This window comes from Branchiostoma lanceolatum, chromosome 9, assembly GCF_035083965.1.
Source record: "Branchiostoma lanceolatum isolate klBraLanc5 chromosome 9, klBraLanc5.hap2, whole genome shotgun sequence".
Lineage (NCBI taxonomy): Eukaryota > Metazoa > Chordata > Leptocardii > Amphioxiformes > Branchiostomatidae > Branchiostoma > Branchiostoma lanceolatum.
Window position 1 is genome coordinate 19,428,863 of NC_089730.1, and position 14,904 is coordinate 19,443,766.

At 41.6% G+C, this 14,904-nt stretch overlaps 1 protein-coding gene and 1 long non-coding RNA gene across 2 annotated transcripts; one reads left to right on the forward strand and one right to left on the reverse strand.

Moving 5' to 3' along the window:
- Window positions 1-3,989: 3,989 nt before the first annotated feature.
- Window positions 3,990-6,282, reverse strand: LOC136442222 (uncharacterized). The gene is made up of 3 exons (XR_010756981.1): window positions 6,222-6,282; window positions 4,752-4,843; window positions 3,990-4,064 (listed from the first exon to the last, which is right to left on the reverse strand). It is a non-coding gene; the product is annotated as an uncharacterized lncRNA (long non-coding RNA).
- A 5,903-nt stretch (window positions 6,283-12,185) lies between these two features.
- LOC136442566 (TLC domain-containing protein 4-B-like) lies at window positions 12,186-14,318 on the forward strand. The gene is made up of 3 exons (XM_066439485.1): window positions 12,186-12,274; window positions 12,873-12,946; window positions 13,600-14,318. The coding sequence occupies exons 1-3, from the start codon at window positions 12,227-12,229 to the stop codon at window positions 13,874-13,876; spliced, it is 399 nt and encodes a 132-aa protein (XP_066295582.1). The 5' UTR covers window positions 12,186-12,226; the 3' UTR covers window positions 13,877-14,318.
- Window positions 14,319-14,904: the final 586 nt, after the last annotated feature.

A 14,904-nucleotide genomic window follows, 5' to 3' on the forward strand; every position in this document is an offset into this window, starting at 1 on the left:
TTGGTGATAGATACAAAAACTGTTCGCATAAAACTGTTGCCAGTTTAGTGGCTTTTTATGTAATGGTAATGATAAGGTAGTCATGACAACCAAGTCCTAGTTTCAACCCAGGCTTTGTTTTAAACACCGAGTTTGTTTTATAATAGAAGTCTGTGAAAACTAGTGGTATTCCGTCGGGAGTACCCTAATGGACAGTCATGGCAACATATCTCCTTCAAATCAGATAACGTCACAATGGGTCTTCGTGCGGTCAGCAAATCATTTACTAAAGACAACAAACAGACACAGAAAAACACCATTTGAACAAACAAACCAAACAGTAGCGTGGGGTAGTACTTTTATACACCAGGCACTTATACAGGCTGAAGAACAACGAAGTTGACCGGTTTTACGGCTGTGCATTTGTCTTTTTACAGCTAACAATCGGTCAATGTTCTGGAAAAGCGTATTTTGTAACCGATTTCTGCTGGCAGAAGGGTGTAGGGAAGACACCAGGCGGGTACAAATTAAACATCGTTACCAGTTTTGCGAAGACACCTGTTTGTCGGTGGGAAGCGTCGCGAAGACAGGCCACAGTCTCCTGAGCACCGGCGCAGCGAACCACTTAAAGACGGCGAGGTGGAAGAAGAAACTGCCGAGGATTGTTAGAATGTGTTGCACGCTGTACGCCATCGCGGTAATAAGCCGTGTTAGGAAGATCCCGGGGTCCTGTGGAGAGACGACGGCCTGAAACTTACTGGTAACACAAATGGGACATGTGACGAACGATCAGGAATGTTCCATTACGTTTGTCTCAGAGGGAAGGTTCTCGTTGACTGTAAGACCGCTTTGCTGAGCAATTGATTTGTCGCTTTTCCTTTACACATAGCTGCTTTACACATAGCTGCTTTATTGAATGGTTGAAGGATTGGTGGAGCAAAAGATCGGAGCAAAAGATTGATGTGCTTCCGCCGCGAGCTGTGCGCTAAGAATGATTTAGATATAGGTCTGGGGGTTGTGGCATGTTGAGACCACCCAAGGGTGTTGCCCATTCATCGCTACAAGATATGATCCTGACACCCCCGTTTTACAACTTGTTTGTCGGCTACTTGGCACAAAGAGATTTCGGGTTTTTCACTTGGGAATGGCCTGCCCACCTTGCTAGCTAGTACGTCGGTCTGAGTTCCCTTCCTTTCAAAACACGTTTTACTCCGGGAAGGAGGATGACCTCCAGGCGGGAGTATTGGAATACTTTTGTTTGCACGTTCGCAGCTAGAACGCACGTTCCCGTTGTCGCATTGGTGTGTTACTTGGCATACCGTTTGCTAAGTTGGACATTGGGATGCACGATGTCTTTGTTACACCGTAACTGCCTTGTCAACGCAATATCGTAATTGCACCGCATGGCAAACGCACAGATGGCGTACGGATAGCGTACACATAACGTACTCGATGAACATCTGGGTTACATTCCAGATTTGGTATTTTATTGGTCGGGTTGGGTATTTGATTTAGTGAAGGACAGAGAGGAAACAAATGCCGCCTTAATAGTATACATAACTTTTAGTGATGATAAGAATAAAAGTATTCATTGCATATCCCTGCCCAGATGTGCTAAATGCACAGATGACCACACGTCTGTGAAAACTAGCGGTATGCCCTCGGGAGTACCCTAATGGACAGTCATGGCAACATATCTACTTCAAATGAGATAACGTCACAATGGGTCATCGTTCGGTCAGCAAATCATTTACTAAAGATAGCAAACAGACACAGAAAAACACCATACCACATATATGTAAAAGGTACAACATGAAATCATAAAATGATACATTCTGACATTAAAGAGTAAAAACATAATGTGATTACCAGAATGTCCCTGTTACACATATACAAAAAGTCCTACTTGTCGTCAGCGGTAGAGGCGTCTTCCAATAACAGTTTGATTAATAGCTACTGATATCAATGCAACTAAATACGTTCGTAATTAGCATTAGTCGGAAGCGTGCCAGGCATGCGGTCGGTAGACGTTGTGTGCGTCCGTAATACGCTCAGCATTTCCACCTGATACGCAGCGATTCGCTGCAAATATAATAGTATTGCGCACTTCATTTGCAAACCATACGTGTCTCATACGCAATGGACGCACTGAATTCGTTATTCACACGCTATAAGTGCGTCACGCATAACTTAAGAAATGTGATATTTTGAGCGTACAACTGCGTATTTATCTAAATTTATTACAAGTGTGACAGGGGCTTTGGGGCCCTATCAAACTTGTGCGTATATTCAAGTGCGCGTAAGTTGCTCATTAACATTTTTTTGGTTTGAGTAAGGTTGAGGGGGAAAAGTTGTTTTCTACTTTGACCCACCGTTGTGCAGCCTAGTGATCGAACCTAAGAAATCACTTCTTTGGCTGCAAACATAACCTAAACCAAAAACATATTAATATGCAACTCATGCGGACCTGTATATACGCACAAGTGTGACAGGGGCTTTACACAGACGACCGAGTGATGAGGCCACAAACGCTTCACAGTTGTTCCAGTGAGGTCAGTTAGCTTTGGGTTGGAACAAGCCACGATAAACGGCCCTGCATATCTTACTAAACCAAAAGACGTTGAGCAGGTTCAGTAAGGGAAATAGGACGAAGAGACCGAGTTTGACTGCAAGTTCGGCGTCAGACAGCTCGTCTGTACCCAGGTGTTTCCTCAGGCTGAACCAGAGCGGGATGGTGAGGATGCGGCACAGGAAGAAGACGACTAACAGGACGACGCCGTTCACTTTGTACAAAAGTGACTTCTTCTGACCCATGTTGTGTAAAATGTGCCTGGACAGATTGAAAAAATGAACGTTGTTATTAACTACTGTATGTCAAAAGCGGTGGAAGACGAAATATATTTTATCTCAAACTGCCCCTTCAATGATCAGAAAAGAAAAGAAAAGAGCTTTTTAAAGAAGCCACCAAAACTTACCATAATTTCCAAACGTTTACTGACGAAAAGAAAACTAGAACCCTGTTAACCTCTAAACAACCACTCATTACAAAAAAAGTGGGACACTTCGTCTTCCACTGCTTCCAAAAAAGAAGTCAAACCCAAAAAGCGTAGATTGTATTCCGTTGTAGTTCCTAGAATAGCCATTTGTTTCACTTGTCAACATTTATTGTTAACTAGCACTATCTGTACAGTATACCCTTTATATGCATTGTTTCATGTTGCAATTAGCCCTCGGGCAACTTGCAAATAGAACACATTATTAGAATCTAAATATGTGATAATGGAGATAGGAACAAATACAGCCTATCTATAATATACAATGATGTAAAATAGACAGTGGATGATGATGATGATGATGATGTTGATGATGATGATGATGATGATGATAATTGTAATGTAAAAAGAAAAACAAGTTTTTCGGCGTGACACTAACTTAAAGGAAGCCCGAAAAAATTGTTGACGCAAACAATTTTAGAATGCTATTCCTTTTCGTCAACTTTGGTCACGCTTCTTCATTGAATATCTGTAAAGAACATTGCAGCCCCAGGCTGAATTGCGTCATTACGCACAGACAACACGTCATTGAAAACTATTAAAACCGTACTTTACATTACATTACATGATCACATCATAAGTGAGACATTGTCAACTATTGGCTTATTGAACGCTCTGTAACATAAAATCTTTCCTTTCTCTTTCAAAATGAAATAGTTCATTTACAGTATGCCGTCATTTAGTACTCTGACAAGAAAGGGTACCGGTGAATCTCTGTATCGACTGGTTCTACAGTTCATAGTTCTGAGTTTGTGTTCCTTGTGTCCTTGCCGTGACACTGAACAATCCTCTGAGGGAGCAGCTCAGGGTTACGTGTCCTTGCAAACTTCCTGCACAGCTCGACGCGCCGTTGTGAAAGTTGTTATAGGCCGGTGTTTTCCTTTGTGTTAGACCATAGTTAGAATCATTAAACATAGATAAAATGTCCTGCTCTGACGCTATGTACCGTTATGCTCACCTGAGATTTAGAAAAGGAGACGACAGTTCGGTCATCGTCCCCAAGTTGCCGTAATACAATGCATTTGGTCCCACCTGCAAAGAAAACGGTTGGAGATTTTTAGTATATCACAGAGGCAAGAGCTTTAAAAGTCGTGACGTGAGGAGGCAAGGTGTACGGTGACGGGGTGCCACGTGACTATGACGCATTTAAGCGTCCGACGTTATTATGGAATAGGAGGTGGTCCGCCATGTTGGATCAAGTTCAAAAGCTGATTACATCCGAGTAAGAGAGTTTCACGAAGCGATTGTTTTCGGCCTGTGTGTCTGTAATTCTGTCTGTCTGTCCAATGTGATTCCGTATACTTTTGCCAAAAATAAAGAAGCTATGAATAGATTGTCATGATACTTGGTATGTGGGTAGGTCTTGTAAAAATGAAGGTCGAGCTCGGTGGAAGAAGTGGTGTATGTTTCGGTAATTTGATTTCTCATTCATCCTGTCCCATATAAGGATCGTTTACGTACAGACGTACAGCCCCTCATTCACTGGACCCGCGGCACGCAGGCGTCGTCGCTGTGGCCGATCGAATTGACAAAGCACTCAACGAATTTCATCGACAAAAGAATGAATCTTTTTAAGCTTTGTGTTTTGTTGTCTTTTGGGTCATAATTGTACGCTTTGAGTGATGTTCCCATTATAAAGTCAAGGGTGGCACAAATCCAGTTTAGGATGCAGCGACGCCGCCAGCGTGCCGCGGGTTCAGTGAGAAGGGGGGTGCTTACCGAGCCAAGGTACGCTGCCCACAGGGCGCACACGTGATGAACCGTCATTTCTCGACTGCGTAGAGGAGAGTACCACAGCATCAACAGCAGATCTGGAGTGGGGTGGATACAAAATAAAGGATCTTTGTATGTGTGTGTGTGTGTGTGTGTGTGTGTGTGTGTGTGTGTGTGTGTGTGTGTGTGTGTGTGTGTGTGTGTGTGTGTGTGTGTCTGCCTGTGTGTGTGTGTCTGTGTGTGTGTGTGTGTGTCTGTGTGTGTTTTAGCCATATCAGTTTTGTTTTCGTCTATCGAAGCATAAAAATGTATTGAGTTTTAAACAAATCCCGATTGACCGTCATAAGGCCATGTTGATTTGATTATATGGACGATATCCGCGCACAACAAGTTTCTCCCGTTTAAGACAAAAAGAAGTTTGGACCACATTGTAAATTGTACAAGGCAGCTGCAAAAGGAGAGAGTATATGCCGTAAATTGAATAAAAGATATTTTGGAGAATAGATAGTAATGTCGTTGAATACCAAGGTCAATTCCAAAGTCAAAGACGATGTGAAAGAACAATATAATGAGCATAGATTATATTTGGTATACCATCCTTTTTGTGTTTAGTCATTTGTTCAATCTTCTTGACCACGTAGATTTCATAATGAGGGCAATTTTTTTGCCAAACTTTTCTTTTATTCGCACGCTCGCATCAGGTTTGGGGTTCCCATCTATATTAAGTGAAAATAAGAATATATTAATACCTTTTCAATTCGGTGTTTTCTTTTAAAATCCTTTCTAAAACACAGTTGAAATTCAACCTCGTCAAAATATCACCCGAGTTTTTGCGTAAAGGTATTATTATGTATGAATGAATGAATTGATTGAACTGAGAGGAACTTAAACTTTACCTATACCTGGAAATAAGAGTCAGGAAAGAACACTAGAGAATATATGCCACGGTCACAACTTGGAAATCATGAAAGGAAATAGGGCTGATGATTATGTGATTATGCTTTATGACGACTTATAAGCCGTTGAGGGGAGTAGAGACAGAAGTGAAATCGAACACTACAGTAGAACAACGAGTGCCACAGACTTAGGCATATCGATGTGACGGATGTCATATATCGTATCTGTATCTGTATCTATATAGCCGGTATAACCGCCATTAGGCGTAACACACCAGCTTCGCAGGCACGCAGCGCGGCAGCAGCTGGTCATATTACACCGAACGGTCTGTTACACCTAGTTTTTGCATATCTGACTGCAATCGTTCTTTAAAGCTTTAGAGTAAGAGTTGTAAGTGTGTTTTTGTCTTTTAAAGATCGTATCAGTTTTGTTATACTTTAAGTGTGATGAAGCTATGCTCTCCTAAGGGAGGAATAAAGAAGAAGAATAATGAATGAATGAATGAATGAATGGATGGATGGATGAATGAATGAATGAATGTATCAGCTTCGAATTCATTGTAATGTAATGTTCGCTCACCGACAGCCGTGTGTCCCAGTACTATACACGCCGTATGCCTCACAAAAGGACAGTCGTACCTGTAAAAAAATCGATGTCGAGAATTAACAGTCGTAGTTAGGAAGAAAGACGCCCGGGGGGTACATTTTTTGTTTGTTTGATGTTACGACTTGTTGTTTGTTTGTTTGTTTCTTTGTTTTCCTTTGCGTTTAGTTTGTTTTATCCACTTACTGAAGACCTGCCCTCAAACTAGGCGTTTTGATACATCCTGATTCACGGTTTGAACTGCGCATGCGCAGAATAATGCATTATGGGTAATATATCGAAGTTAAAGGCCCAGCATAGACACATGTTAAGACATGGTCCTGACGAGAACTGTGTACATCTTTGCCTTCATCTTTGACATCGCCCTTGCGAAATTTAAGCCGCGAAACGGCGGCTAATTGTCGTTTTTTTATGACGTCCCGTTGGCTGATTGGTGAATGTCCAGTTTTCAAATCTTCAAATCTTTATCTGTTTAAACCAACATCGCAGAAGTACATACAAACATACACATCTGAATGACGTTGATCTTACACAACAAATCGTTACACATAATATCACACATCTTTATACACACAACAACAACTATGACGCAGTCTGCAGTTGTCTGTTGTACAGACGGATAGTATAGTGTAGAAAAGAGTTGTACAGTCTGTTGGTCCTAGCTAAGGGGACACTGATTCAACTAGAGTTCCTTAAAGACCTTAACAGCATGTGATGTTTTGCTGTTTAAAAGTATTGAGTTACGAATACAAGCTTTATTTAATCTTCTACCAACACGAGGTTTCACATTAAAGACGTAACAATGTTTGTCCGGTGGTAACGTAACACTGGAGAACGGGAGTTGTAACATCCCATAGTTTCACATTAAAACTCACCACAGTTTGTCCGGGGTTACGTAAGAGTACAGGAACGCGTAGCAGGCGAGACCTCCGGCAACTGCACCGTGCATCAGCGACATCACACTGAGTAAAGGGACGGGCAAACATTAACTCAACACAAACTCAACACAGATTCGGTATCGGTTTAAAGGCAAATAGCCAAGATTTTCAATGATGTAACACATAAGGCTAATCATCAAAAGCAATACTAGTATGATCGAGTTTCATCCTATTCCCCGTTTTTTGTCCGCTCTCTGGTCTTAAATACGTATACATAACCAGCTGTGTGTAGGATTTAGTGATGGCATGGCGGTTTAGTGTTTTTTTATGTACTGGTAATGTTTAGTCATGAAATCTAAGCCATGCATATGGTTTCCACTCGGGCTAAAGTTTTCTCAGCCTCATGTATTTATGTTAGGTTGTTGTGGATACATGTATATTGTTTTACTATGGGCCAGTGAGTGCCTTAATCCAATAAATGATTAAAAAAACACAACCAGCTGTGTGCTTGATCTAGTGAAGGCACGGCAGTTTAGTGGCTGTCTATGCACTGGTAATGTTTAGGTAGTCAGGATAACTAAGTCCTGGTTTCCACTTAGGCTTTGTTTTAAACACCGAGTTTGTTTTATAATAGAAGTCTGAGAAAACTAGTGGTATGCCCTCGGAAGTACCCTAATGGACAGCCATGTCAACATATCTTCTTCAAATCAGATAACGTCAGAATGGGTCTTCGTTCGGTCAGCAAATCATTTACTAAAGACAGCAAACAGACACAGAAAAACTCAATTTGAACAAACAAATCAAACTGTGTCGTGGGCTAGTACCTTTGTACACCAGACGCTTATACGGACTGACGACAAACAGAAAACGTCCAAAACGGTCAATATTTTCACAGAGAAGTTGGCCGGTTAAAGGAATGACATCTGCCTTAAAGTTTGTAAGTAGCAGTTCACACCTAACAGTCGGTCAATGTTCTGGAAAAGCTTTTTTTTTTACCTATTTCTGTTTTTTTTACCGATGTTAGAATGGTCTAGTGAAGACATCAGGCGGGTACAAATTAAACATTCTTACTAGTTTTGCGAAGACACCTGTTTGTCGGCGGGAAGCGTCGCGAAGACAGGCCACAGTCTCCTGAGCACCGGCGCAGCGAACCACTTAAAGACGGCGAGGTGGGAGAAGAAACTGCCGAGGATTGTCAGAACGTGTTGTACGTTATAAGCCATCGCGGTGAGCAGTGTAAGCAGGAGGCTGGGCTGCCGAGGTCTGACTTCTAGAGCGCACCGGTATTTGTCACGTGGCTTCGCCCGTCCGCATGATTGTACGAACAGCTGACCTACGACCCCACACAGGACATGTTCCGCAGTGGACTAGTCCATTTACTTCCAGTTTTAGGGAGCAGCACAATGAGGGTAGTAAGGAAAATAAAGCAGTCGGGTGTGAAAAAAATTATATATGACTTGCCCAGCAAGGGTGACATTGAACGAGATAACCAAAGCAATGACAACAAGAGTTCGGAGACCTCTTATCTCCATGAACTATTCTGATTATTCAAATGACTTCCACCTTTACGTAATCGACGCGAGGTCATGTACACCTTTAACTAACTTACACATGACACAAATGTCTTAATATTGACACTCCAATCATTTACCACTTAGATGAATTATGGCGCTTTTGTATTACTTGTGCAAATCTTCACCACGTTGAAGGCGGCTGCCTTAACCGAAAGAAGAAGAAGAATGCATTTTGCATATATGGTATCTGTTAATGTTCCACCTGCCATAAAATGCATATGTTACATGTATTGGAGTCCTTTAATGTAAAAAAAACCCTGAAAATATAGAGTTTCCTCATTGATTATGCAACCGAAGCTCTATTTGCATAATTTTCATTTCACTGTGTACATCTCTGTTTAAGCTACACGAATACTAAATATCATGGAAATCTGTTGTTTCTTTTCTTCAGTTATTCTCCTTACAAAAAAGCGCCTGTAGTTACGGAACAAGCTGCTAGGGAGCCCAAAACCTACACCCCTTCTTCCTTACATCAGAAGCTATCTGTCACCAACAAATCAAGACCACAGCACGTCCAGTTCAAAAGATAGATAAAAAAATAAAAATTTCTGCTGCAGTACCAAGGTCACATACCAGGGGGCCCAAAATCGACATTGACCTTTGTCTTCCCCAACACCTACTCACAAACCAAATATCATCGTAATTCATTCAGAGGTTCTCGATTTATGTTAACTACAATAGTCCGGCAACACAGACAGGCAGAAAGACAGACAGACACACACACAGACACACACACAGACACACACACACACCAAAATCTATATCTCCATTTTTCATCGAGATGATTACAACAAAATGAAATGGCATCAGTTTTATCCTTCCCTCTGACATAAACGTAATGGAACATCCCAGATTGTTCGTCACCAGTCCTGTCTGTGTGTGTGACCCGTATTGAGCTTTAGACCGTCGTGTTCTGCAGCGCTAGAAGTCAAATCTCGGCATCTAAACCTCGTCCCAACACTTATGCCATGGCTTATAACGTCCAACACGTTCTGACGATCCTCGGCAGTTTCTTCTTCCACCTCGCCGTCTTTAAGTGGTTCGCGGCGCCGGTGCTCAGGAGACTGTGGCCTGTCTTCGCGACGCTTCCCACCGACAAACAGGTGCCATCGCAAAACTAGTAAGAATTTTTGTACTTGCCTAGTGTCTCCACTAGACCATTCTGACATCTGAAAAATAACAGAAATCGGTTAAAAAGAAAAAAAATCAAGAAAAGTTGATCGACTGTTTAGTGTGAACTGTTACTCAAAAAGGCAAATACACAACCCTGTAACCGGCCAACTTATTTGGGAAATATTCTCCTTTTATGACGATTTTTTTTATTATTCATCCGTCCGTGTCTGATGTTTACAGGTACTAACGCACGATACTGTTTGGTTTGTTTGTCCAAATGGTCTTTTTCTGTGTCTGTTTGCTGTCTTTAGTAAATGATTTGGTGAGCAAACGAAGACCCTATGGTGACGTTATCTGATTGTTTGGAGATTAGCCGGCATGGCTATTTGTTTGATACTTTGATACTTAGATTATCCATTAGAGTATCCCTGAGGACACACCACTAGTTTTCCCAGACTTCCATGATAAAACAACATTTTTTAAACAAAGTCTGAGTGGAAAGCAGGGTTTGTTGTCATGACTACCTAAACGTTGCCTTTGCCACCAGAAGACCGTGTAGTGACTACATTTTGTACACATCTGGTCAAGTAGACAGTCACATAGCTGTGCCAGTTGCATTGGTTTGTTACACGGAAGGGTGGTTATGTCGGCTTTATACTTACAGTTACAGATACATAGCATGTGTTTAAAGGCAGCGGTGACCATATTTTATACATATCCATAACCAACTTGCATAGCCATGTACATGTATATATGCATACGCTGGGAGTTGAACAGCTTGGCGAGACCTATGCATGTCTGTAGCCGCCATGCATCTGACTCTGATGCTCGCGAATGATCGATTGATTGATATTGAAGCTGCTCACCGATGCCTTAAAACACTTGCTATGTATTTGTGTCTATATGATATCTGCATTTTTCTCTCCCCTCTCTCTCTCTCTCTGTATACATATATATATGAATAGATAGACAGATGGATGGATAGATATATAGATGGATAGATAGATACATAGATGAATAGTAAGATAGATATAACATGGTCACTGCTGCCTTTAAACATTTGCTATGTGTCTGTATCTATAATCTATATATATTCTGCCCATTTCTTTGCTGTCCAGTGTGATGTCGCTGATCCATGGCACTGTTGTCGGATGTCTCAGCTGGTACGCCTTCCTGTTCGCCGATCTATCGCCGGACAAACTATGGTACGTTTCGATGTCAAGCCGTTCAAACTGTGGTACGTTAGTGTCCTGTCACACTTGTGCGTATATACACGTCCGCATGAGTTGCGTATTAACAAGTTTTTGTTTTAAGTTAAGTTTGCAGCCGAAGAAGTAATTTCTTAGGTTCGATCACTAGGCTGCACAACGATGGGTCAAAGTAGGAACAGCTTCTTCCCCTCAAACTTTACATAAACCAAAAAATGTTCATGCGCAACTCACACGCACTTGAATATACGCACAAGTGTGACAGTGGCGTTAAACATATGAAAACGTGTTTGCAATTAAACATGTTTAGAGCTCAGACTTTCTAATAAGAACATGTCAAATTGAATACATTTGAAACTTTCTTCGTTACACAATAATTTCAAACAGCAAAACTGGACACTCACCAATCAGACAACGACACGTCATCGGGAAAGAACGGCAATAAGTGTGTTCCCTGTTTGAACCGCGCACGTGCGAGTTCAAAACCGTAAGCCGCTCAACTGTAAACGGTTTTTTCACAGGTACGATTGTCCCATTGTGAGACATGCCGGTTGTATAATGCTGGGACACACAGTGGCAGGTGAGCCAGCATGTCATTACAATATAAATTTAGTTACAATAAAATTACAATAAAGTTACAAAGTTCATTATGTCGAAATAGCCCGCTTTTGACTCCATCGGCGGGCGGAGACCTATAAACTAACACCCGGGTGTGGTTACACGTTGCCTTTTATATTGTGAAGGTATCACCTGATTCCTCCTGACCAATGGCTGCGCATAACAAATAGTGTCTATCAAGACACATATATACACATATATACGTTTAAGTTCCGTGTATTTTTGGTCTTTTATATCAAATTATTCGTTCCCGCGAACTGTCCGACCGGGCGATTTGGAAATGTGACCCTAGCATAAGAATGTGAATGTATGATTTATTGCACAACAATTGTATTGGTGACAATGTATGGCAATGTACAGATAACATATAAAAAAACCGAATTTCTCCTGCAATACCAAGGAACGCCGATGGGGTCCCAAATCCTATCATTTCTTCGATAGGTCAAGATGCAACGACCAAATTTCAGGAAATCCCATCCATAGCTACTTGAGGTATGCTGTTCAACTACATACACCCTCGTTTCTTTCCTCTTCACCGTACTCCAGATCTGCTGTTGATAGCGTGGTACCCTTCTCTACGCAGTCGGGAAATGGCGGCTCATCACGTGTGCACCGTGTGGTTAACGTACTATGGCACGGTACGTAGAGACTTCTTACATACGGGACAGCAAGAATAACAAATAAAACTAGGGTATCAAAACTTACATCACTATTTCCCCACGTCAAAGGTTATGTGTTATCAACAATAAAGGAATTCCAAGTCACGTCAAAGAACCACTAGTGGGCTTAATTAAGATAAACCTTCACCTTTGTCTTTACAAGACCTACCAACATACCAAATATCATCACAGTTCATTTGTAGTTTCGAAAGTTGTTGCTGTCCAAAGCTTGCGGAAACACGTCATACAGAGAGACAAACAAACAAACAACTGAACAAACAAACAAACAACTAAGCAAACAAGCAAACAATCAAACAGAAATGCAGACAGACTCACGATACAACAATGCCTCCCGGCCCGTGAAACTCTGGGGTAATTAACTGCCACTGCCATGCTGTTTGACTGGAATATAATCCAACATGGCGGAACAACCTTATAACCAATCATCATTGCGGACGCGTTATGACGTCAAAGTCACGCGACCGCCAATTCTAAACTAGCTCTCGTCACGCCATGACTTTCAGATTTATGACGCTCTGACGTGTTTTTCATGTCAAACTTTCCTTACCATTTACAGGTAGATCCGGTTGTACCGTATTACGGCAACCTGGGAATGATGACCGAGATGTCGTCTCCTTTTCTAAATCTCAGGTAAAAAATGTAGAATACAATACAGTGTATTTCATATCACCCAACTTTTTCGTGCTCTTTTTCGGATTGGCGAATGGTAGTGGCTCGTCGTTTCCTTTATTTTCTAATTCTTTTTTTAATATACTATTGTACATTATACATAGGCTGAATATGATACAGGGTTAATGACTCGCCCTGAGGTCTATATGGTGTGATAAGGCATGGTCGTTCCTATGACCACCGAATAAAGTGCCAAAGTCGCGAAGTGACCGAGGCACTTTATACGGTGGTCATAGGAACGACCATTGTCGCACAATTTAGACCAAAGGAAAGTGGGTCATTGGCGTTATTATCATATATAGCCATTGTCCATATAGTAGTTACATGTAGTAGTACATGTCTGCAGTATTTGCTTTTGCCATACCTGGTCCGTAAAAACGTTCACTTCGGGTGTTCCGCATCACACGGGGTTCTATAGAATGTTTAGAATGCATTCCTAGTGTTCCGGTTGCGCCGCTGTCGAAAATTCGAATACCGGGTTTATGGGAAGATCACAGCCTGACCCACAAAACCGGGTTTATATGGGAAAAGAAGTGGAGCTGTCTGATTGGTCGACGACATGTAGGTATATTGAAATGTTGATACTAAGAACGTTCATGTTTCCACCTACCTAGGCACATTTTACACAACATGGGTCAGAAGACGTCCCTCCTGTACAAAGTGAACGGCGTCGTCTTGTTGGTCGTCTTCTTCATTTGCCGCATCCTCACCATCCCGCTCTGGTTCAGCCTGAGGAAACACCTGGGGACAGACGAGCTGTATGAAGTCGGCTTTGGGGTTCTATCCAGTTTCTTCGTCATCATACCCTTCGTTTACTTGCTCAACATCTTCTGGTTCAGCAAGATATGCAGAGCTGCTTATCGTGCCTTTTCCGGTCAGACCCTTATATGAACTACAAACTACAAAACTACACCACTACCTCCATACATCCCGAGCTCTCTGACACCAGAAAATCAAGACCAAAGCCTGTACAGGACAAAGGATTCAAAAACCAGAAGTTCTGCTGCAGTACCAAGGTCACATACCAGGAGGCACAATATCGACATTTACCTTTGTCTTTCCAAGGCCTACCTCTATACCAAATATCAATATAATCCATCAAGAGTTATGCTGATTACAAAATCCTGAAACACACTGTCAGACACACACACAATCCTGGAACTTGATCCTGGACGTCAATTCACTCTCTTTGTCATCATACCCTTCCTTAGTTTGCTCAACGTCTTCTGGTTCAGTAAGATATGCAGAGCAATTTATCGGGCCTTTTCCGTTCAACCCTAAAATGAAGAACGTCACCGAAAGAATTTGAAGCCTCAGTTCCAATTTATTTTAGAATATTATCACATAGGTAGATGGCGTCGACCAATCAGACGCCACCATTGCTCACAATAAGTGGTCTGTTATCACGCCATAACACACCACTTATTGACGTCATGTCAGAACACAACCGGTCCATTATGTAGAGGGGGTATCTTTTTGATGAATCTTTTTCTTAACCTTGTTTAAAAAATCTTTATAACCGTTGCATTTTGTAGAGGGGGTATCTATTTGATGAATCTTTTTCTTAACCTTGTTTAAAAAGTCTTTATTGTCTTAGAATTCCTAAAAAATTCCTTAGAATACATGAAAAAGGGAAACAAATTTAAAATTCCCAAAAATGTTCCGCGTGTTCCATTTGCTGTTGGCCAAAGAAACCACGTTCTATCTAAGGTTCCGCGCGTTCCATTTCCTGCTGGCCAAAGAACCTGCGTTCTATTCAGGTTACCTGAGGTCATGTTGCAGGGAGATTCTTCAATGATAACATTTTCTGACTGACCTGAAACCGACCCTCCTATCCTGTGTGGTTAAAATAAATAAATCAGGCAACAGTTGTACATATTCTTCATCATCTTCTGTTAAAAAAGGACAAATGTGAATTC